The sequence below is a fragment of the Vanellus vanellus genome (genome assembly GCF_965231255.1).
Source record: "Vanellus vanellus genome assembly, chromosome: 4".
Taxonomy (NCBI): Eukaryota; Metazoa; Chordata; class Aves; order Charadriiformes; family Charadriidae; genus Vanellus; species Vanellus vanellus.
In genome coordinates this window covers 61,797,642-61,822,876 of record NC_138909.1, presented here as the reverse complement: position 1 = coordinate 61,822,876, position 25,235 = coordinate 61,797,642, and the positions used below count along the sequence as shown (strand labels likewise).

At 37.5% G+C, this 25,235-nt stretch overlaps 1 protein-coding gene across 2 annotated transcripts in view; it reads right to left on the bottom strand.

Annotated features, from left to right (window-relative positions):
- SLIT2 (slit guidance ligand 2) overlaps nucleotides 1-25,235 on the bottom strand; it is a gene marked incomplete at its 5' end in the record, with an annotated part of 271,246 nt that overhangs the window by 229,624 nt on the left and 16,387 nt on the right. For both annotated transcript variants that reach the window (XM_082482340.1, XM_082482341.1), the window contains one exon: nucleotides 20,032-20,103. In XM_082482340.1, coding sequence (XP_082338466.1) covers nucleotides 20,032-20,103 — 72 coding nt within the window. The remainder of the gene's footprint in view (nucleotides 1-20,031; nucleotides 20,104-25,235) is intronic.

Sequence of the window (25,235 nt, the reverse complement as noted above, 5' to 3'; positions counted from 1 at the left end):
GGAAAGGTCTTCTCTAAAAACTTTTTGAGCAACAGTAAAACATTCGCAGCAGAGAAGTAACTGGGAAAAAAAAAAAAAAAAGTTTGCCCTCCTCTTCCCAGTTGCCACAAGCATACTCGCTTCTTCAGGAGTGAAAAATGCATGAACAGTAGCATGCTCCTCCTTCACCTTCAGCCTGTGTCCTCCATCCTCCTGACAGCTCCAGACATCTCTGCTGTTGCTCAGCGATTTTCTAAGGGGCAGAAGAACTAGCCTGACCCAATTTTGTTGGTTTTGCTGCTACTTGACAAAGTACTTGGGGAAGGTAACAGACAGGTCCAATGGAAGGTAGTAGAATATACGGTGTAAAAACAGTTTTGATTTCATTCCCAAAACCAATTTTCCTTTTAACTCAGCCATACCAAATTTTGCAGCTCTAAGTTCTGCACTATGCTCAGAGTTCCCCAGTCTATGCTGGCTCATTTAACACGACCGCAAAAGTGATACTTTTACAGCGAAGTCCACTATGCAGGCCACTATCTAATCATCCAGAATTGAAATCCCTTGTTATATGGCAAGGTTACAGCAGGACATTGACTTTTTATGAGGCAAAGTGAAAATACTGATTATATTTAAGAGAAAAATGCTTAAGAGTAAAACCTAAAGATATTAAAAAAAAAAAAAACAACACACACACAACACCACAAACTAGCACCCTCAGAAGGCTCTATTCACTTGACATTTTGGACTTCTCTGCACTAAAAAAAGGTGAAGAGAAGTTTTCACTCCAACTCCAATACATCTTTAACACAGTTGGCCGATGCACTCAGTTCAGAGTCAGTAGGAAGAGCAAAGTTGTCAAACTGGATGAAATCTCCAGGCAACACGGAAAAGGGGGCTGTATGCTTGAAATGACAGCCCTGTCTGAGAACAGATTCGGAGCCTGGTTGACAGCGAAAGACCCAGTTAGCGAGATTAACATCACCAGCCCCCTTAACCTGACATGTGAATGATGCGATAGATGTGTGTATGTAATCCACATGTGACAACTCAAGATTAGTTGCAGCATTGCCCCAAAATTTACACTAGCTGCCTTCTGGCTCCCTCAGAGAAATAGGGGTATTAAGTTAAAGCTGCAAAGCCTTCAAAATTTCTTTGCTCTAGTGTCAATAATCATCTCCAGCTCTAAAAGAGTTTCTCATGATGATCCTTGGATCCTGGAATTTACCAATCTTGTTTTTGTGTTACAAAGCAACAGATCTTCAAGGGTGAACCAAGGAAGCTATCTGTCTTTCCAGAGGGTTTTTTTTGTTTGTTTTTTCTCCTTTCTCTTGTTTATGACAGAGAGGGGGAGGCATGGAGAAGAAGAGGGTAAGAGAAAGGTTAAACTGGCTCTGTTATGGAACATTAAGAGCTATACAGACTTTATAGCCATCTTGTAGGTGGGTCTTGTTTTGGAGGCATATTAGGGCAATAGGTGTTATTCTGGAGTTACTACCCTAAACAAGGCTTTTTTCATTAACATGACAAGAATAGGAGAATGAAGTTATCAGAAACAAATATGGGAAAGTGCAATGTCTGAACTGCCTCTTGCCAACACTGGTTTTATTAATACAGACAAATATATCACTATTAGTTTATATCACACTAAGGCTTTATAGGAATGCTTTCTAAAGAAAAGACGACGACAACAGTGGTACATTTAGTTTCCTAATTAACAATAGTGTCAAGATACACTGGCTGCAAAAGTTTAATAAAAACTGGATTGCAGCTACTTCCTGAGGCTTATGCAGTATCTGTAGCATTGCACCATAGCATGGGATATCAGAACACAGTGGGACTGTTTACCCTGTCAATCACTTGTCAATCTATGCAGCCTTCTACAAATACCCCTTCTATCTGGGAGCAGTTTCACAAACCTCAGTAATTAAAATTTTTAACACAATGATAGACACATTTAGCAAATCTACTAAGTTAAAGCCACCAACATGCACAAGGAACAAAAAGTAATGTCATGGTTACCTTCTTGCAAGTAGGAAAGTTACATGTAAAAATCTCTTATAGTTATTTATCATGTAAAATAGATGTTTATTTTTCAGGTATTATTTCGATTTGTTAAAAAAAAAGATGTATTAATAAGTGTGTGTGTGTCTTCAAAGTCAGCAGATAATTTTTGTTTTTCTCCTCCACTGCATGCTTCCCATAGAAAAAAAAAAAAAAAGAAAATGCTTTCTTTTTACACAAAGCATCTTGGAATCATTTATGGTAAAGAAAGCTAAACAGGTTTTCCATTAAGAACGCAGAAGAGACATTTTCAGCAGAAAAAGTCATCTTCAGAAAAGACAGAGATCTAGACATCACAATGTCTATTAGCTGAGATTACAGTGCAAGTCACCAACAAGTAAGGTCACATCACGGTTCAGGACAGTGATGAGAAATATTATGCTGAAGAAACTGAGAAGACAAAAAGCTTTCATTGTGCCCAAGAATTTGATGAAGTTGATAACTGAAGAATGGAAGAAGCATGACTAAACATGATATCCCCTGAGCTCTGACAAGTTGCACAAGAAAAACGAGTGTCATCAGAAATTATTGCTGATAACCATTAAATGATCCTTTATTTCTCTGCTCACAATTTTTTCTTTCATTGATCCATGACATTTAAAAGAGGGGATTTGACTAACTTAAACTTCCTCCTGACTGCCCAGGAAACTCAGTCTGGAACACTGTCAAATTATGGGTTTGATTGCAACATGCAGTCAGTTTGTATCGATGAGGAAATACAAATTTGTGTACTGAAGTATTCCCTGTCCTGTGACTCTGGGTTCAGGTTTGGCAAGCTTGCGTTTCCTGAAGAAACAAAAACCCCGGCAACTCGAACAGCTGGCCAAACAAAATATCTGTCCATGAAAACAGGAGACATCACAGCATCTTTCACAAATATAAGCCTAATGATGATTTTGTAAGTAAGACCTGTCATAATTCAGACACAAGGTGAATTCTTCATCACTGGAATGCTTTATAAATATACTTATATCTAAACAGCATTCCTGGGAATTATAATCTGTATTTTCAAGTGACCATGAAAAGAAGTTATATAATTTGTCAAATATCTTGGTCCTGGTTCGCTATGCAGGCTGCACTGTCGGCATAGTCTGCCGCTTCCTTCTTACAGAATCATCTTATCCTTTTCATACTGAAAAATGTGTGAAAACAGCAAACAACAACATAATGAGAACAATTTGAGAGCAAAGCACAGTTACAGTTTAGCTCCCTTAGCTAGGACCCCATATACATACATTATAAAGTACTGGCTAGTACTGTTATGGGGGGGGGGGAAAAGAAACCAGAAGGACCAGGAGGATTCTGAATTTCTGAAGCTAAGCATATTACCAATGGACTGTCATTCACTTCAGAGACAATGTCCAAATACTCAGACATTGTATTGATCAGCTCATCAGCCCAATTAATTGTAGGCCATAAAGAAATCTTCCGGGTTAGAGCTGGCACTGACAGAAGTGAGAAAGTGGGGAAGATGGATTTCCTCATCGTTATGAAAAATGCACAACATCTTTCATCTACAGACACATCATTATTTTTCAAGATGCATATGCAGTTTACAGTATTGTTTCCTACATTTTTCATATGCTTCCCTTGGCACCAGATTTCATTAAGATGCTGGCAGTGCCATCTGCAGCTCCAAAAGCATCTCTTCTGTCAACAGCTTGATCTCAGATGAGTCATTCAGCTTGGGCTAGCGAGCAAGGAGAAAAGCCTCTTAAGCCTGTGTAAAGAAGTCAACTCAGTGAGCTGCATTAAACACCTTGCAAGAAACAGTCAGCCAAGTGGAGAGTGCAGAAAAACTGTGTTCACCTCAGTTTGAAATTCTAGTTTTGAAATTCTGAATTTTAAATTCTGAAATTCTAAGTTCTGCCACAGTCCAGATTCCATTGCAGAATCCTGCATCATCATTCAAAACAAACAAAAGATGCCTCATTCCACCCAAGCAACACAGCTCTCCCTAATCTTTGGCAGAGGAACCTGGAGATTCTGACGGAAAATAATCTGCCAGACGCCAGTGCTGATACTCACCACAGGTATCAGTACCATATGGTAGACATCCACTACAAGACATGAACCTATTCAGAGAAGCTAAGCAGTACAATTAGAAAAAGCCAATATAGCCAGTTTATATGGGAATTGTTTAGATATAAAAGCAGCAGACGGGATTGCATCAAAAACAGGAACAGCAAAAAAAAAGTTAAGATCTTTGTGTTCTGGCAATATTTTTCCCCACTCTACAAATCTGCTTTCTGATTTAAGAGTTTTCAGGCCAGTCTAGACTCAAAACTACTTGAGTATACAAAAATATTACTTTAGAATTATATACAAATATTAACTAAAAAAAAAAAAAAAAATAGGGTGGAATTGTAGGTTAAGTTTGTGCAGTGCAAGGAAGCTCATGGAAGGCTGGGAAGTAACCAGCTCAGCACCCACAAGGGGGAGCCTGCCCTTGAGAATAAATCTGAACTCTTGCACTTCATTAGACAGTTTGTGGTTATCAGGCAGCCCACCAATCTACAATTTAGTACAGAAAAGTTTTCAGCGAGCTTTAGGCTTTAATCGGGGCTGATGTTTGCATAAGAGGAGAGTCACAGGAGGGGAAGAGCAGGAAGGAAGTTGGAGAAAATTAAGAAATTGGGATGTGACCTTTACAAAGAGAATACATACAATCTGTCTAAATACACTGACTTTTAAAAGGAAGAACCAGCCCAGGGAAACAGGAATGGAACACACATACTCATAAGATATATCTCCTATTTATCTTGTTTCCTACAGTATGCCTATTTTCACTTCTAATCTGTTTGGAAATGACTAAATATTTGTTAGTATTTCCACTTTGGAACTATTTATCTTCATAGCCATGGTAATACATTCACATAAAGGCATGAGAGCTGCCAAATTCCTTCGTTACGATTTGGATCATGGTGTAGAGGCTGGGGTGTTGGCACTTGCATCTCACTGGACCCGTAACAGCAGACACTCATCATCATCAAGTCATTATCACATTTTCCCTTCATGTCTATGTTTATTTTAAAAAATTCCCATGTGTTCAAACACTACCTAGGCTTATTTCAAAGTTCGAATTCCATATAAAACTTCAGCACAAACAGATATTTCCTTAATTTCCTTTTACAGTTCATATCTTCTGAAACCGTTTCTACAGATTCGTATCTCCAACCTAACATCCAAGAAAAAAAAAAAAAAAAAAGCATAAAACAGACCAAAAAAACATATTTATCATACATGCTTTAAACTCCTCCAAAAAGCTTACCATGTTCCCTTTCAAAACTACAGTTAATTCACACCACATTTCCTTTTTTAAGAGTCTCATATTTGGAAAGTTTTACACAGTGTTATCCTCTCTAAACATTACACAATCTCAAAAGCACTGCTGATAAAACTACACCCAGCAGGATATTGTAATTAAGGATAAAGCAAAACAAAGCATCAATTAAAATGTGATTTCTAGTTATACAATATTTTCCTCTGGTAACTGAAACTAAATTCAGAACATCCTTTCAATCTTCTTCTGGACCACCCAACAAACTGAAACATTTTTTCAGGTTTTTTTCCTTGGTTGTTCTTTTTAATTACTGGTCACAGCTTTCTGCATACACTGTTACTTCTCTTACCTATATTCACAGAAAAGAGAGCCCAGGTTTCCCACATCTTGATTTAGAAGGAAAGAGATTCCTAGCAGATCCAGTAAAATTCGTTAACCATGAAGTACCAAAACAATGACGAGCAAACACTTGAGCAGGAGTGATGCGTTAATCATCTTCTGTCTGTATCTTCCTTTGGGCATACCAAAACTACTCTCCCTTTTTGTTTAAGTACTTGTCAAATTCACATGGGACCTACACTATTATTGTGCAGAATGAGACGTTACACCATTAAAGAGAGTCTTCTGCAACATTCACATTTAACACACTAATTAGAAAGTAATCTCGAGTTCAGAAGCCAAAATAAAATACAATGAACAAATACAGTCATACAACCATAATTAAAAAATGCAAGTAAAGTGAACAAAAAAGACAGATTAAGAACAGCAGCCTTTCTTACAAAACAATCCCACCCACAGCTAGATCATGCAAAAAAAAGAGGCACTGAATACTGTTACGGGAATCTAGTTAGAGTTCCATCTTCAAAGCAGCACGTAGTCAAATAGCATTACATTTCTAAGAAATGTAAGAACATTCTTCCAAATGTACATCTCTAATTCATCAAACAATAATGCAACATATAATGGCTACAGATAATATTTTTCTGATCTACTTTCTTTTGGGCAAACTCAAAACAAGCTTTTCAAGACTGGCTTCTCCAGCTTTATTGCATTTTGCCTTTGACTACTTCTCTACGACTGGGGTTACTTTTTGTTTCTTGGGGGGTTGTTTTTTTGTGTTTTTTTTTTTTTTTGTTTTAATATGTTAACATCTTAAACATTAATAATGAAGGCCCAAAGAACTACTAGTGCTAATGCATTTACATAACCACATTACACACTAAAGCTTTGTTGTACGCATAAAATACAGAGTTATGAACACCCAAATTCCTATTCCAGGGAGCACACAAAACTGAGTGGTTATGCTAACAGTGCTTTACTTCAGAAAACAAACTTTGAAGTCTTTTACAGCAACATGAACACAATCATATGATTTTTTTCCCTCCCCCCAATACAAAATGCTTTCTACTTTTGTTTATTCAAATGCACAACCATTCTTGTGTACCTTAATCTAAACTTCTTTAGAGTAAGCAGATGAAATAATACGCTGATAACACTGCAACACTTCTTTGCCAGTGCTGAAAGGCTCTCTAGACTGAATCCTACATTACAAACCACAATGATGATCTGCAGCTCTTGTAAGACAAATAGTCTTCCCTGGATAAGAAGGCAAATCAGCAATCAGCAGATTCCTAATACAATATTTGCCACTTTCAGGTAAATGTTAGCTTTTTCATGCTTCAGAATTTTCTCCCCATTACCAACTCACTGTCTAGGGTCTATCTAGGTATGAGAACTCCTGCTTGTTAGCAATGCTCGCTCCATCTGACTCCATTTCACCATCCTAGTCAAACACATTACACGAAACACAATAGTGCAAGCTGTCATACTGCAAAACAGAATTGGGCCATTCTTCCTGCTTGGCACCTTTGTGGATAAAATCACTATGAAGACAGCTTGTAGCTGAGTGGTTCGGAGGCCAGCAGTGAATAAAGTTAGTGGTAGAAAAAGCTTTGATTTTCTACTACTACAGTGAAAATCCAACATCCACGGTTACTTTTAAATGTTCAATCTTGTGAATTTATAATTCCAACAGACTGTCAAGTTCCATTTCTTTAATAAGAATTCATATATCTGGAAGCTTTAATATTTTAACTAGAGTACTGAATATACGCCAAATGATCGTTCTTAGGTCACCCACCTCTAAGACTTGCGACTTGCTGCAGAAATCTTTTCTTGACCGATCAACCTCCTAATTCAATTACATTTCTCCCAGTTTTGCTCTTTGTTCCCCCCATATATGCACACACACAATACTGCCATTCTTCCACCATTCCAGTCTTACATAACTAAGCTAACAGCACATACTCATTCTGAAGCCTTCCCCATAAAAGTGAACTGGATTCAAGTTATTTCATTTGGCTGAGGGGAAATGAAAACAAAACCCAACACAATACGTTTTGCAACCTGATTACAAGAACAGACAAAAACTCAGTTTAGCCAAAATCCTGGTGTAATGTTTTTAGTGTTGCAACAAAACGGAAAAAATGCATTAAGTGAACATCCCACATCAGCTACAAAAGCAACCCAACTTGCCATTGGTTTTCCAGAGCTACATGGCACAGTTAAAAATATTCTCTTCCACGTCCTGCAGTGTCTTTGATACATGTGCATGAAATTGTATGACCTTATTGTTCCATGCTGCACTCTACATTTATGGCTATTATCATCATCACTAAGTCTCTTACAATAGTTTTCTCCCCAGTGATCACAACCTTGATTTTGCTGTAAGTATTTCACATTTCTCACATTCCACAGTCCATATCCACAGGACAAACAATTCTGGCACACTTTATTTAAATTGCTTAGTATTACTTCCTCAAACAAGCAGGCTGAGGGAAGACCTTATTGCTCTCTACAACTACCCAAAAGGAGGTTGTAGAGAGGCGGGGGTAGACCACTTTTCACTAGTTTGAAGCCATAGGACAAGAGGAAATGGCCTCAAGTTTCACCAGGGGAGGCTTAAATTGGATATTAGGAAAAATTTCTTCACCAAAAGGGTTGTCAAGCATTGGAACAGGCTGCCCAAGGAAACAGTTGAGTCACCATCCCTGAAGGAATTTAAAAGACAGGTAGACGTGGTTCTTAGGGACACGGTTTAGTGGTGGCTTCAGCAGTGTTAGGTTGATGGTTGGACTTCGTGATCTTCAAGGTCCCTTCCAACCTAGACAATTCTATGATTCTATGAAAATTTACTGATGCGCTGCTTACACAGTTTAGATCAGTAATCAACAGGCTACAAAACAACAGATCCAATAAATACTTCACCCCAGTGCTTTACCTACAACTTTAACAGTACATGGCACAACTGGCCATACCCTTGCACCTTTGAATCTAACTTTGTATGTGAGATTTCAAAGTAAAGGTGACCATACACTGCATGTTGTAAAATTCTTTCTTCTTAATGAGGCATACTAGCTGGACAAGTTTACCTAACAGTAATATTTATTTTAGATCCTAAAACAATTTCACAGCTTTCTGATTATTTCCCAGCCTAAGAAGTCTTATAACATGGTAAAAGATTTTCTTTTGCACAGATAAAGCCATTGTTATCAGCCAAAATGGTGAAGATGACCTACTTTGGCAGTTAGACCCTCAAATCTGAACGTGTTTGGCTACCCTCATTGGTGAGCCAAAGGAAGAGCAACACTATGGTTATGATTGTTTTTTTCTAGATTAAATTTGAATTTAACATCTGCCAAACCTACATACAACACTAAAATTTAGTTGTGAGACACCATCTCTGTGCTCTGTGTCAAATGAGCAGTTTGGGCTTCTGTATCTGACATGTACACTGTACTGGAGACCAAGCAGCAAAGCACTCCTGCATAGATTTGGTAGGCTCTCCACTTTGTAAGAGTTCTGGGTTTTCATTTTTAAAAATCACTATGACCTAAAAAATGAGGGGTTTTTTTTGAGTGGTATTTTTATTTTGTTCTTGTGTCGTAGGGGCATAAATGACATGAGTACCATTGTTGTAACAAGTCATAGCATAGGAGAGTTATACAAAAGTATTTGCTCAATTGAATTTACAGACAGATGACTAAAATCAAGGAAGTCAGTCTTGTCTTTTACAAAGAATGCACAATTCAAAAAAAAAAAAAAAAAAGAGTATGACAGAACCAATTAATCATGGGGTAGATTTAACACTAATGTATAAGTAGTTAGGATCAGACAGGAATTTTCTCCCACCTCAGAAGAGATCACTGCTTTCCTGCAACATACTGACTATGTGTTTGAGCGTGTCATTTTTGTAGTTCACATAAATAACTTCCTTTAGTTCTACTAAGCTTTTCAGATTTTTTTCCTCCCACTTTAAGACACATTTACACTCTTTTCTCTCCATTTAGCTTTTCATATCTTTATACTCTGAGAAGCAGCTACTACAAATACCCCTTCATTACATTAGCTGTTATCCTATCTTTGCAACCCTTCCCTGTGGGCCTTATCAAACTTGAGATGCAACCTTTTCAGTTTCGAGGTCAATCAACTATCTAAATCCCTTCCAGCTATCCACTGCTCCTACAAAAATCCACAGGGGGGCGGGGGGGAAGCGTTGATGTTTCTTCTATCTCCCCTGTATTGAAGTACTAAAAGCACTGAACAGCTGCCATCAAACCTCCCTTCCTACATGCCACCTTATAAAGTACAAGCAGCCCTTCCTCGCAACTGTATGGATTACACATTCACAGCAAATATAAAAATGTCATTGAACTGTCTGGACAGAAGGGGAAATAAAAGAAAGAGGCAAGGATTTTGTCTCTCATACATACTACCCTGCAAATCCTCAAGGAGTACTTCACCAAAAGATCTACCCCCCCATTCCAGCCCCTTTTTTTCTTTCCCCTGAAGATTAAGGGCCAGGGAAAGCAGCCTTCTGAGCGTGGTCCTTTAAACACCCTTGAGCCAGGGAGGGCCTGCACCTGGGCTTGGCTGTAAAGATGAAAAGAGTTCAGCAAGTCCCAGCTTTATTCCCCACGACGTGGGTCTGAACAGCCATTAGCAGAGCAGGCCCCTCAAGTCTGAGGGAGAGAATGAACTCCGCTCGGTATTCATCAGCGGCCTTTCCCAAATAAAACCGCCAGCCCCGGCTCCAGTACCCTTACAGCAGCCACAAGGATGAGGACAACACTCTGGGGTTGTTCATCACTGCAGCCCTTGCTTCAGTTCTCCTCACTGAGGCCAAATACTGCACTTTGCGTATTGGCACTTTTCCTTACTGTAAAGAGTCCCCTTTAATTGGTACTTTGTTAATTGATGTGACCTACCCACCAGGACTCAGTCCCACACAGTTCAATGTAGTTTCGACTGAAGTCTATCGGTCTGCGTGTGGGAATTTTACCTGTGTCTTCCTGCACACACTACTCAACCACTCGCCAGTTCAGCAAACCTAAAATCTCTACCAAGACTACAAAGTGAAGAGAGTAATCTAAGCGTGGTACAGGGTAAGCCTCTCTTCTCTATCCTAAGCACATCCTAAGTACTCCATTTGTCATGTCAAATCAAGAAATAAATATTGCATATTTTTTCAGTTAAAAACACTGAAAAAGTTACACTCAAATGGTGATAGACTGCTTTAATTGTAAATGGTCCAATATTTCACACAAAAGCAAATCCAAGTACCTCTGACAAGTCTCTATATGAATATTAAGTTTCAACTTAATAAATACATTCTGATACGTTTGAAAAAACATTGAGATCCCAATGGCAGATAGAACTCACACTGCAGCTGTAATATTTCATCAAGTGTTGGACAGTTTGTCATTTGTGTGGAGAAAAGGAACATTTACTGTATCAGCAGATTCCTAAGTTTTCCAGCTCAGTTATTGACACATGTAAAGGATATGATCATCAGTAAAAAAAAAAAAAAAGTATACCAAAAAATTTTGGGTCCTCAATGATTGAGTTAAGCTATGCTGAGTTTTTTTAGCACTAATGGTAACATGCTTTAAAGTTGAGGTTTTATCCCCTAAGCAGAGACTGATTAAAAACACAGCCCCAAAAAAAAAAAAAAAAAAAGAGAAAACAACCAAAAAAATCCAACAATCACCAAACCTAGCTGTAATTCCAGTTTTTACTACAGCATGTTTATAAAAACACATCAGTTGAAGAACAGCTGCTGTTTAACAAAAAGCATTTCATATAGCTTCAGCTCTAGGATGCAAAAAATTATTCAAACATGCTTTGTAGGGCAACGTTATTTCAAAAAGCATTTGTAGATCAACATTACAACAAAAAGCATTATTAAGGAACAAGAGCAAATTAAAGCTTTCAGATAGCCTTGGCTTTCTTTGATACAATGGAACATATGAAAGTAGATCTGTGCTGGCTAAAGTGGATATGCATTTTTGCAGTGATGTTGTTTCCCTTGCCAATTTCCTACTCCTTTTGAAGAATTCAGACAGTGGCTACTACAACCAGTGCACGATACGTTGTCCGTTTCAAACCTTTTTTCTAATAAAAGCTCATATATGCTTACTGAGAGTATACAGACTAATCTAGCAAAACAACAGTCTTAAATTGTTTTTTATTACTGTAAAATATTTGTTGATACATTCTATTTATATTATTTACTAGGAAAAAATATGCTTTTTACAAAATATTCCCAAAGTGTATATTCTTTCACAGGAAAAATACATGTGGTGTTTGAATGCTGCGTGAGTAATTTTAGAGAAGCTTTAAAACAAATTCAATGCATTTAGAATGCTATATAAATCAACATTCAGGATGAAGGGTCAACAGGGGTTAAACTGTCTGTCCTTCTTGACTACATTCATAAATGTCTTTTCTAGCTGTACTTATAGAAGCGACTGCGGCGTAACTTGGATATTAAAACCTCCAAGGAAACCAACAATAAAAGCTGCTAAGAATTTCACAAGGGGTTTTTTTTTTTTTTCCTTAGGTGTTAATTAAATGATCATTTAACACTGAAATGTAAACACAACATTTTCATCTACTGACAGCATAGCCTATTATAAATCCAGGGTAATAAACGTCCTGGTGTTAATACTCTGAACCAAGTTCCCACAACACACTAAGATGCCTTGTCGTGTCTAAGGTTAAGCATCTAGACACAAAACAAAGATTGTGCCTACTCGACTTCCAGTTCAATTTTCCCATCGCCCAGTGACCTAGGTAACACTTTGAGCAATAAAGAATAAATTTAATTTCTGCAGCATTTTGTGAGGATTAGGAACAATTGTTGGCCTGCAATGACTTTTTATCCTTGGATTCTTTCTCTTCCAGAGCATTCCCCCAGTTCTAAAAGAAAATTCTGATGGTTTAAGACACAGAACAAACAGAACTTTAAATTAGGCTTTTTTCAATCAATTGGAACTGTTGGAGGGGAAGCAATCAACCTTTCTTTGGACTTTTCTCAGCTATTCAGTTACTTTAGGCTTTAATCTTCCACTCGCAGAAGAAGCCTACCATCATAGGGCCCAGCCTCTATACTTTCACGTCTTCCCTTGGCCTGCTTTATTCCTCTTTTCTATTCTTTGTTTAATCAAGATGACACGGCTGCACTTAAACGTCCACTCTGCGCAAGCCGAGACTTACAGATGTCCTCTTTATAACATTTCACACCATGTTTCTGCCCCACATAATAATGGCATTTCCTCCGACATGCCTTTTTACTTTTCATTACTTCCTTCACCGAGATTCAGTTTCCTACTTAACTCCTGCCTAAAAGGTTTCCTATATCACCATTTACCAAAGCTTTCAAGGTTAACCCCCCAGGAACAACCCAGGGACTGACTCAGACTGGATATGAGTGTGGTTACAGGTGACCCAAACCCAGTTACTTTCATTTTCCTACTAAAACGCAATTATCTCAGTTTTCCGCTTTGACCACTATCACATCAACAAAAATACAGAGGATAATTACTTATGCTTGGGGCCAAACAGGTCAAGCTAACAAAGCCTAAGAGCTATGGTAGATCTCAGTTACTCTGAATACCACCACGTTGTTGTAAGAGTGCTATGGTTTGAGTAAGTTAAGTAATTGAGAATGTCATGCATGGTTTTGCATTAGGCATATTTAAATATCAACACCTAATAGCATCAGAGATTTTGAATGCCAGATATTTACGTTGGTCCAGAAGAATCACCCTTAAGCCATATTTTTGTTTAGTGATTAACATGATTTTCAAATTAAGTTTAAAAGCAACTATAAACAGTTTTGGAGTGTTTGTTCTAATGAAAAATCAATACTTCTAAGTATCCCTACAGATGCCTTTCACTGAAATTAGTCAACTATATCACTTGGTAATGCAGATTACTTAACGATTTAGCGATCTGCCCAGTAGCAGAATTAGCTCACAGCCCTAGAAGTCCACCCAATTTGCCATTTTATCCCGTAACGAAGGAAATACTGTTTGTAAGACAAAAAAAAATGGACAAGGAATTACGTTTTTATAATTAAAGAAGTAAAGGCAAATTTAACTGCAATTTAAAGACACCTTCCAATTATCTCAAAATTAAAAATACAAACATCCATCTTGAGGGCACCATTTCACAAGAAAAACATTTGTTTCGAATTTTAAAAATCCCATACTATTACCTCAAGTAACAACACTTAATCTGATTTCTGTACATTCGGTACACCATTTTTTTCCTGCACAGCATCATGGCAGTTGCTGTGAAAATACAAAAGAAAGCATAGCTCAGGAAAAGCCTACAGATTAAGAGATTCTAAAACAAAGGGCAGGAAGAGTAATGTAGTGAAGTTTGAAGTTCAATAATCACAGTGATAATAGATTTACTTTTTTTTTCCTGACTACATTTCAAAAGTTCATCCTGGTTCCACCAACACTTTCACTCAGCTAAATCTAAGGCTGAATGTTTGCTGTTGCTAGGATATAACTGCTGCAAGTTGTACACCAAATGCTTATACGTAATTCTTGCTTCAATGCTCAAAAATAAATCACCTGATGAATCGAACAAGTTTTTGCAGCACTTCCAAAAAAATCTCTAAAAAGTCATCTTGCCATCTCTAACCCTACATAAGTAGGGCTCAAGTCTGAATCAAAACTGCAGTGGGATTTCCGTTTTGCTCACTACATTGTAAAGGATGACCAAATTTTCAATTTTGAAACATTTAGCAGAGAATGAGAACTGAAGGTAGAAGCAAGTGATGGTAGGACAAGGGGAAAAGATGCATAGGCAAGCCAAGTTGCATAAAGTATTCATTCCTAATTCACTTTTCTCTCTAGATTAAAAAATGAGCAGGTGACAGAAGCAGCAATCAGTCTTTATAGCGTCTCACAAAGTTGATCTCCTAGATCTTCCATACAAGAAATGAATGCCAGAGATGAGGCATTACAAACCTAGCACAGAGGCAACATGTTTTCAGCTTCTTTAATTTCTTCTTACAGGTAATGAATCTCAAGCATTTTTAATACTTATTTTTAGACAGTCTTTATCTATGGATTATAATTATAGCAAAAATAAAATTCACAGAACTGAAAGTGGGCTTGCAGCATATGGGACCAAATTCACTCCAAAAAATATCCTAGATTGAGGCAATAAGACCTTGTATTAGTAACAATGCACTGACATAGCAAAGTTATCATAATGGTGCTTCCCCACTGCAAGACAGTAGTAATTACCCCTATGCATTAAGATAGGGATTCTGTTTTAGTTACTGGCTTACCGTGTACTCATTTTATACATATACTATATGCAGTAGCTCTCCATTAATAGTTTTGAAAAGTACTTATTTTCTAAGAACTATAGTCACTGTTCAAAAGTGATGCTAATAAAATAATTCTGGTAATCCAAAACTAATTAGTATTAGCATCAGTATGTTCTTACCAACTTTTCTGTTCATGAGCCTATTATTTGTTTAAATTGTTTTATCTAAACATTGTACTTGAACTAAACCACTGCAGTAGAAAAACACAAGAAGTCCCAACACTGGCAAGATGGACACAATGTGTTGAAGACATTTGTTTTCATTTAACTCTAAAAGGATAACACTTTAATCATACAATTCCCTGTATGCAGGCTGCTAGAACGCCCCGTAACAAATCATAAAAACTGAAATGAACGACTAAAGAAAGCCTAACACACTTTCTTGGGAAGGATCAAACAACAAGGTGGCTTCACAATTTATGTTCAAATAAATCTTTAATTGCTGCACATCCAGCACACTCCTGCAACAAGGTGGAGCACACTGTAATGTTACTGCGGCACATACAGCAGGGGAAACCTACCCGTTACTCTTATCCAGCAGCAGATCCACTTGCTGAAGAAGACAGATGCACTGCTATTGCCTTCTGAAAACAGCAAACTCATGGTTGCCCCTCATTGGATTTTTAACATCTACAGCCACCTGTTTACAGTTGGATTAAGATTTCAGAAGCTCTGGGATAATGAGCACTTTTCTAATAAGCAATTTCTCCAGAGCTGTTAAAACAGATTCAGACTGAAGATAAATATCTTCCCCACAAAATTCTGACTATAGTGTCACTTGCCATGATTGCTGTTAAAAGGAATATGACAAAACCATAAATTCGGCCTCAAATGCAGCTACCTTAACAATAAGAAGATGGCACTATTAAAATATTTTAAAAGTCGCTGTATCAGTGCCTTACATACACCACTATCTTTTTTCTTTCCTAGCTGATGTATTTTTTTTGTTGTTCCCCTTGGCAAAGGTAAAAACAAATCAACACTCAGCAAATGATGCAAATTCACAGGTTCTCCTGCAGCAGCTCAAAAACCAAACGCGAGAGCCGCCCAGAGAACTTTCCTCCTTTTTGCGTCAGCTGCCGGCAGCCTTCCCCGCGCCGGAGTGGGCAGCGGCGCTCGGGGTAGCGGGCTGGATGAGTAATGATGTCGGTCTGACCGGACAACGGTAACCCTGGCAACTGTAACCTGCAATTCCTGCCTAACCATTGTGGGATTTATTGTGGCAGGGGCCAAAGAGGCCAAGAGTAAAATGAAGCAGAGAACTATGGTGTCTGACACATCTAGTACCACACACTTTAATCATAGCTGGCAGAAATTAATTCAGGAGGAATTTTTGCAAGGGCCCCCCATGCAGCGTGTTTAGTTGTTGTTGTTGCTACTGCTGCTGTTCTGGCCTAAGATCGTTGTGGGGGTTTTTTTTGTTTTGTGTTTTTTTTTTTGTTTGTTTTTTTGTTTTTTTTTTTTTTTTTTTTAAAAGGGTTTTTGATGTTTAGTATTTTTCCCCTTAATTATTAGCTGTTAGGCTTTTTTAAGTGAACAACAGACATCTCAAAACTGAGTGTTTATTAATCAGACTGTATTAAGATTTCTTTTTCCTTTAGAGGAGAAACATCTTAATCAAAATGTGTATCTACTCAAGATTATATACTAGAAGGAAAAAAAACATATCTCGTACCAGACCACATGCACTAGAAAGATTGTTTTTTTCAAAGCCAATAATGCTAACTTATACAGCCAATATTGCTCAGTAAGGAAACTTAACCTCATTCCAAGCGCAAGAAATGTAAATCAAAAGGGACAAGCTTTGTGCATGGGATTCAATAACCTTTACGTGCCACTGATTAATAAAGGTATCCTCTAAAACTGAATTTTCAAACAGCTTTGGATCCAGCACTTGGTATCCTGCAGCAAACGGCAATCAATGAACTGTGATCTAACCAGCCAAAGTAAGCAGTCAAAATCTATTTGCCTCAGATAAGCACTCGCACGGCTGTAGGAGTCCTCTGGACTAAGGTACCATCGCTGATGCTAGAGAAGCTAGCGTGAGTGGGCATACGGGTCACTGAAAACACCACATCCCCTTCTTGCAGGAAAGGTACTTGTTGAATGAGGACTTGCATTACCCCAGGGGATTCACAACAGCACCTTTTTTTTAACAGTATTGGATCAAAACAGAGGTTCGTGTACGTTTTGCTTTGAAAGATACCTTGCAAGGTAAGATTAATATACCCTACAGCGCTACTCATACTATTTTAGCATTAACTACTTCCTATTGAAATATTTATGTCAAAACACCTTTGCAGATAACTTGGTGGGAAAATCAGTTTCTGCTTTGACTCAAATCATTCATTTTAACTAGTTCCAGGAGATTTCTTGGAAGGCTGCTAAGTTGGAAGGAAAGTAACATGAAAAATAATTTGTTTAATTACCTTTGAAAATCAAGTGTCTTTAGACACAGAAAATAACGCGCTGTCTCTTTTAAACTCTCAACCTATCGCTTTCCTTTACTTACACTTCGCATCTGTCAACAAGCACTTGTAATTTTATTACACTGTCCTGTAGTTTATGCAGAGTTGGTATTATTTTACAGAGTTCTGTTAATGGACTGGATAAATGGTAATGCTATTTAAACTAGTCTCCTGCTCCAGCAAACACAGCTGCAACTGTACTACTATTTCTAGGCAAACATCTTGACCTGAACACGCAGTGCTCTCTCAACCCGTCCAAAGAGAAATTGGAGCAGACAGCAAAGGGAAAGCATAGCCGGCCGCTGGCTGCGACCAACTGTGTCTAATCATAATTCAGATACAGTGTACCCTCTTTCTTTTATATTGCATTTAGGCTACACAACAAGCATATGTGCTTCTTCACCTGGCATCTCATTTACAGCCAAGGGTCAAATGGTAATTATTATTCACAGAAGCTCAGTAGTATGTTGAAAACTCGCAGTACGCACACTGTTTGATTAGCTGTTAAATGCCAAAAATAAATACTAAAACCAAAGCGTATTATACATTTTTTTGATCCTGTTTAGACAACTCATTCTCCTTAGAAATATACTTATTTGGATGTAAATACATGTAAGCATCTACAATGATACATGTAAAAAAAAAAAATCAAATCATCTTATACTCTTCATAGTGATTAAGCGACATATAATCTGCAAATTGACCAAGACGACTTAACTAGCATCAATCCTTTTGTTGGCCTCACATTTTTCCTTAATTACAAATTCAGTGTTAAGTGACTGATGATTTTCAGTATCTCTCATATTTTCTTTTAATCATGAATACATTATAACCAGACATTCACTTTCATGGTCTGATCAACAATAACCCTTAGGCAGAGGAAATTTAATACTGTGAAGCCAGTCATCTCTTACTTTCTACCATATATGTTATGAGCACTTGTGTGCTTTATGTCAAAGGACATTATAGCTTTAAGATGAGCATCTATCAAATATGCAATTCTGTATTAAACGTATTCAAGTATGATTTTGCCTGAAGCGTGCATCCATTTTTTGCCTGCAAGTTACGGCTCATTCCTATTTTATATGAATTTAGATAACAGCCATTACACTATAGGTGGAATAATAAAGTGATCATGAATCCCTTTCATTTTCCTTCCTGATAGGAGCAGTATCTTTATCATGGCTGACGGAAACTATAGAAGAGACTCAATCATTAATATAGAAAGCCACATATGAATATATTATAATATTATAGCAGAGAAAAATATTTTTGTTTGTCAGAACAAAAGCCTTCAGGAGCTTTCTGGCCTAGTAATTTAGCAACTCATTGCATCTACAAGGAAGTTCTGAAAACAAAGCGTACATACAAGCAGAGGAAAGAAATAAGAATACACAGAACTAAATGTTTACACTAATAATAGAGTAATTTTCAGTTTACCATTTCATATTACTATGAGAGGGGAAAAAAGAACTATTATTTCACCATACGAAAACAGAAGTCGCTCCTAAAAATAAAAGCTTCATCATACCATTTGTTCTCAAGAATATTTCCATATACTAAAGTGAAAACAAATCAAAGGAACCCCAGCTCCCTCCACCTTCGGTTTTTCCTTTTTCCAAGCACACAAGGGAAAAATCTCAATAAAGTCAGCAATTTCAACAGCAGAAATCTCACCTGAAGCTAAAAAAAAAAGTATCAAATACATATCTAATTAAAACAGGGCTGAATTTGTACCACCTTTTCAAAGACTACTTCAATATGTCATGTTGTATCCCTTCCATACCATATACTATAACTTAAAGGTACTTTAAAATTTATTTTCTTACAATAACTGAACACGTAGATAGATACAGAAATCAGTATCTAAACTTCATTCCATGTTTTTACTGCAACAGAAAAAAGTGGATTCTTAAAAGGGCCACCAGGTCAAAAACGTTAACTTCAAGATATTGCCAGGAGTAAAACATTATCAAACCGAACACCACAATCAAAACAAAAACTCGTTACTCAATTTGATACAGTTTTTATTTAAGGTAAGACATTTCACAGTTTCTTTCTTCCCAGGGTTTAAGTTACTACCCTTGTTTTCTTTGCGAGGCGACACAGGAGAGTCTTCTCCATAGACCTACCATTTGCCAGCACTGTGATTTTTCTGGTCAAGCGTGCACAGCCACAAGAACAGAACATCACAAAACCACAGTGCTACACAGTGCTGTATCTCTGGTTCAGAATCTCCACAGGCATTTAACACAGAAACCAAAAAACAAACAGGAGAAAGTGAAAGCCAAAGTATTCTCTCAGCAAAACTTCATTACAGAAGTGGGAATGGATTAAGCAGTTGTCTCATACAACTATAAGTATCTAACCCAGATTAAAAAGAAAATCTTGCAAAGCAGTCAAAGTACTCGACTTAAACAAAACATCAACGGTCCCAGATGCATTTTAGCCCTGTTTGAGGCAAAAGACAAAAAAAACCTAACGCAAGCCACAATAACAGACCAATTCCAAGTTTTCCAGAAAAATAGGGTTGTGCCTACTTACAGCCTGTATAGCTTCGGCGTCCCCAGAAAGAGCAGTTCAGAAAGCAACTGGAGGTTATTTCTGTTTAGGCGCCTTTGGAAAGAAAAAGAAAAAGAGTTGTGTTAAATTACAAGTGCTACAGCAATGCACTTTGAGCAGGCATCCCAGTGCTGTAACAAGCTGATTTTAAAGACCAGAAAGGCTATGTAATGCCGGTCCATTAGCGGAGACATGGTCCAGCAGTAAATTTACCATGGACTAATTACATTTTCTGGTTTCTCCAACAGACCATATTACCTATTTTATGAAAGATTTTGAATTTCTGTAGTGTGAATCAATCACTGAGTCAGGACTCTATCCTGCATAAACAAACAGAAAACTAAAAATACAAAATCAGCAGTGTAACTTCAATTCCCCATCTCTGTGTTCCTTTCGGTATAATGAAGCAAACAGACATTTTTGTAACCATGAAAAGGTTTGAGGGAACATGTATCAAATGCATACACTAAGTTCAGTAACGAGAATGTATCCAAAGATCCATATAACCTATGTAAATTAAAAAAGAGAAATAAAACTGTTACAGAAACCCTGATCAAATAAGTGTCAGGAAAAATCAAATACTCCCAGCTTATATTTGGCATTACAGGGTGGGTTTTTTTTCCCCCGCACAGTTTCCTTTCCGTAGCTGTAAAGATAAACCAAAAGGAAGTTAAAAAAATAAAACACAACCAGTTGCACACAAGACAGTAAAAAATGAAAAACTGCAACTGGAATCTGGGAGTTACCCATTTGTCAATGAAGTTTCTCACTAAACGCACTGACGAGGGTCAAACTTGCTTAGTTTGAGATGACAAGTTCAAAGCCCACCATAGTATAGCCATAGGCAACAGAACAACCACTAGCCAAGACAAATATATTCCCTCTTTTTTTTAAACATACAATGCAGATTACTCTTTCTAATGTGTGTAAATGACAGCCCTGGAGCAGAGAGTCATACCAGTCAAGAATTCAAGCTCAAAACAGGGTTTTGTTTGTTTTTAAGCGATGCACCACACATGCCACCTGCTACTGAAGCAGATCAACATATTGAGAAAACTTTTTTGTCCCATCAGCCTCATCACAAGTCACAGTTTGCTTCTCAGTGCAATAATTCAAGGTATTCCTGGACATCAGACTGCACGGTATTATCTGATGCTTATTTCATCCTCACAGTGGTTACGGTACATACATCATAGACTGCTACCAAGACATTCCACAAGGTGAAAAAAAGGTATTGGACAGCAGCTTTGCAAAATTAAGTTTCATAATTTCACAAAGCTTCAGAATTTGTTTGTTAGGCATAATTATTTGAATTCAGCCCTGTTTTGCCTCTCAGAGATCATTTCTCATAAAAGCGGTTCCATCTAAAGGTGTTTCCAATTCAAAGGTTTTTCCATGAATTCCCATATCGATACATATATTTACACAGTCGATCCAGTTTTACATAGCTCCATGGTTTAGTTCACTTAGTTATTCCTCCCTTAAAGTTTAACATGACTACTGATGAGCACAAAATAATCTGAGAAATATTCTCTACGTACCCACAGGTTTGCTCACACATTTCAAACCATAAGTGACAGGACGAGGGGCAATGGGCACAAGTTAGAACACAGGAAGTTCCGTTCAAATACACGGAAACGCTTCTTTACGGTGAGGGTGACAGAGCACTGGCACAGGCTGCCCAGGGAGGTTGTGGAGTCCCCTTCTCTGGAGATTTTCAAGACCCGCCTGGATGCAGTCCTGAGTAATGTGCTCTAGGCAATCCTGCTTTAGCAGGGGAGTTGGACTAGATGATCTCTAGAGGTCCCGTCCAACTCAAACTCCATGATTAGCAAGCAGTTATCTTTGAGATCTAAATAACCATAATTCTCCAGTTTTAATGTCTGGTTCCTTTTTGCTAGTCAAACAAGAAATTGATTTCTTTAAGCAGAAGAAATTTAAAAATCACACAAAGATTAAAGTGAATTAGAAGATTAGAGTGATGAAAGATTCTGAAAAGAAAGGACTACAGTACTGGGGTGCGATGAGTGTACAGTTTAGTAAGAAATAGAAAAAATGCTTAACAAAAAGAAGCTGAATTATGATCTCGCAAGTCATTTCCAAATCAATAGAAGGAAAGTTTTCAATATAAAAGAAAGGTAGAGCTACAAAGAAGTTAATGACTAGTGGAAGACTTTGATTTGAACATAGCTTAAAAAGAAAGCCTTACCTACATAAACAAGAATGTGATATCCTCTAGTGTTTGTGGATCTACTGCTTTTTCAAAACAAGGTCATATATAAATAGACATTTTCTTACCTCTAGTAAATCCATGGTTAAAAGTATACACTAAGACCACAAAACTGAAGTAGTAGGAAGAAAATTGTTTCAAAGTAACAGTAACATTTGTGATCAGATAAGAATAATGTGAAAAAGGAATTCTTAGATACTGAGCTCGAACAAATGGTTAAATAAAAAGAAATAAAATTCATTCACTGCTCCTCTTTGCTAAATAGAGGTTTAAGTCTGAACTATCTAAGTCCATGATTACAGATCAAGTAGTACATGGGAAAACACATAGGGTAAAGATTTTAGGAAGTTAGTCTCTAATCAGAAGCTACTTAGGACAAAGTTTTCTGTTGATATTTAAGGATTCTATTAGGTTCAGATACTAGACAATAGTGGCAAGCTGTACCTGCAAAGCACTCAGTAGCTGTATTTTTGTAGAAGTTTTGTTTAATCAAAAAAAGGCACTGTAGTATAATGACATAATATTAGCTGATGATAAAGTTCTTCAGGCAGGCTGCCTTGCACTAAATGCAACAGTCTTGGGACACAATTAGCATCACACTTTAGAAGGATACTTCACAGGCAAAATACTTATGCCAGTACATAACTTTCTATACAAGCAGTTAATGCATTAGATTAGGAGGGTTTTTTTTTATTACCTGTAGTTCACATGGCAATTGAGTATACTGTTAACAGTGATGCACATGCAGACTTTAAAATCTAAGTTTAGACAATAAATCAAGTTCATGAATTAATCTAACATTGAATAGTACTACCCTCGTGACTCCACAGCTTCTACTAAGTGAGCTTGGCACTTAGAATTAGCGTTTCAACCTACATTTTTACTTTGCCTTTCACAAAATCAAAACGTTTGTTCTTTGACTAAGTGAACTGAGGGAATACACAAGTGAAATAAATTACTGATCTTTAATGAATCCTGTATTTTGTAACTTCTGCTTTGAATAACTTCATCCCATTCATTGGAGTCTCTTTTAGAACAAAGCTTTCCCTACTGAAGATCTGACCATTCCTTGTCACCTGTACCTAAGAATATCAAACATTAATTTTCATTAAAGCAATAATGGGAAACTCTGTCCTTTATCATACTTCAGGAAGAAGCTTCAGCTACTCTTTTCCTCTCACTAGTTACAACAGATCCTTTCAAAGGGGTCAATTTGCTGTTCTTAAGTTTTCTACTAGGAGATTTTATGAACTGGACTTCATTGAAATGAATTTTTCAAGACCATAATAGACAGTTCTTTTTCACATTCACTTACATGTGAATTTGTAGCATTCTTTTTAAAAAAGGATGAAGGGCAAATCTGGACCATGCAGACTGGTATCACAGCACACAACAGCTTCAGTCACTATGTAGAGTTTTGAATCTTTGAGACAGAGACACACAATGAGTCCAGAAAACCCATCCCTATTTTAAAAGGGTTCACTAATATACATGCTTCTCCAATATTTCCACTTTTTCAGGTAACTTCATGTTTCATTTTGTCTGAAATAGCAATATCTACCCAGAACATACAGACAGTGGAACAAGCGCGAGACAGGCATGATCCCCTTTCCCCCCAGAGCTGAAACCTGAGGTAAGCACAGATGAATCACAGAATCCACGACTACAGATTGCAAAGAACTACAGCTACTGCAGAGTAAAAACAACCAGAAAAATTCCACCACGTTGTCTTTCAATGTGTGTTGGCAGAGACCTCACCACAGCTAGCTAGCAGCCAGTGTTTCCCCTGGGACAACGTGAGAAGAGAAATTTCAGTTGCATCAACTGAACTGCTCTCCCAGAAACGGCATGAAGTTCAAGGTGAAGCACTGAAGAAAAAGTGATGAGATATTCCATACCGCTACTGTTCAGTGTCCCAACTGAGCTAGAGAAATTTGCGTTTCTCAAGCAAAGGTAGAGAGCTCGGAAGAGATAAAGCGTCAGTGGTGTAAGCAACAGAAAATGTACAGGAGAATCTCTAACATTGCAATACCTTGGACTGTAAAGTCCCTTAGTAGTAGCCAGAAATAAATGGATGAGCATTCAACATCATAGAATTCTTTCAATTTAACCAAACCGAGGCACAGCTGCAATTAAAATATATATCATTTTTTTCTTCTGTTACTCAATGCACCTTTAGGAAGAGATTGGGCAAACTGACAAACTGGCACAGGTAAATGAGCTCTTCATGATGAATTCAAGCAAAGTCCACATACCAGCAAAAGTTCACAAAGTATTTTAAACACATCAGCTTAAAGCTCCCAAAGCTCAGTCTTCTAAATACAGTAAAGACTAGAAAAGTGAAGTGATGGAAGAAGTATACAGAAGGATCAATTTAAGGACAACGAAGGCAAATCTTTGACAGATGTGCAGGTGAAAATACTCTTTAAGGAATCTCAATCCCAAACACAGATAAAAAAAAAAAAAATGTAGGTACAGACAAGCAATAGGTTACACCGTGAAGCAGACAACAGTAAGGTAAGCAAAAGCTTGAGTTACTGGTTCAGGAGAATAGGCTAGCTTTTCAGAAATGGGTGCATATCTGGGTTTTACTTGTCTTCTGCGTGCAGCCAGAGGATATGCAGAGGATCACAAAGTTAGAGTAAACTGCAGGGAGAGCATATTACACTCCTAGTGACACATATTCTAACCCACTGAAATCTGGCTATGCCACCAATACATTCTGATGTCTCCCTCAAGTTTTCATGCCACAATAACACTGATCCAGTATCAATCGTGCATGGGGAGGATGGGAGAAAAAACAAACTATTAATTACGCTGTCTGCAATGTAGTCATCTGCAATTGCTATAATTCACCAACAGGTCTGTATTTGTTTCCCAGACTTCTTACAACCTTCAACTATTACTTGCTTCTGATCCCATTGTAATTGAATACATACAACCAGAGAAGCCATAT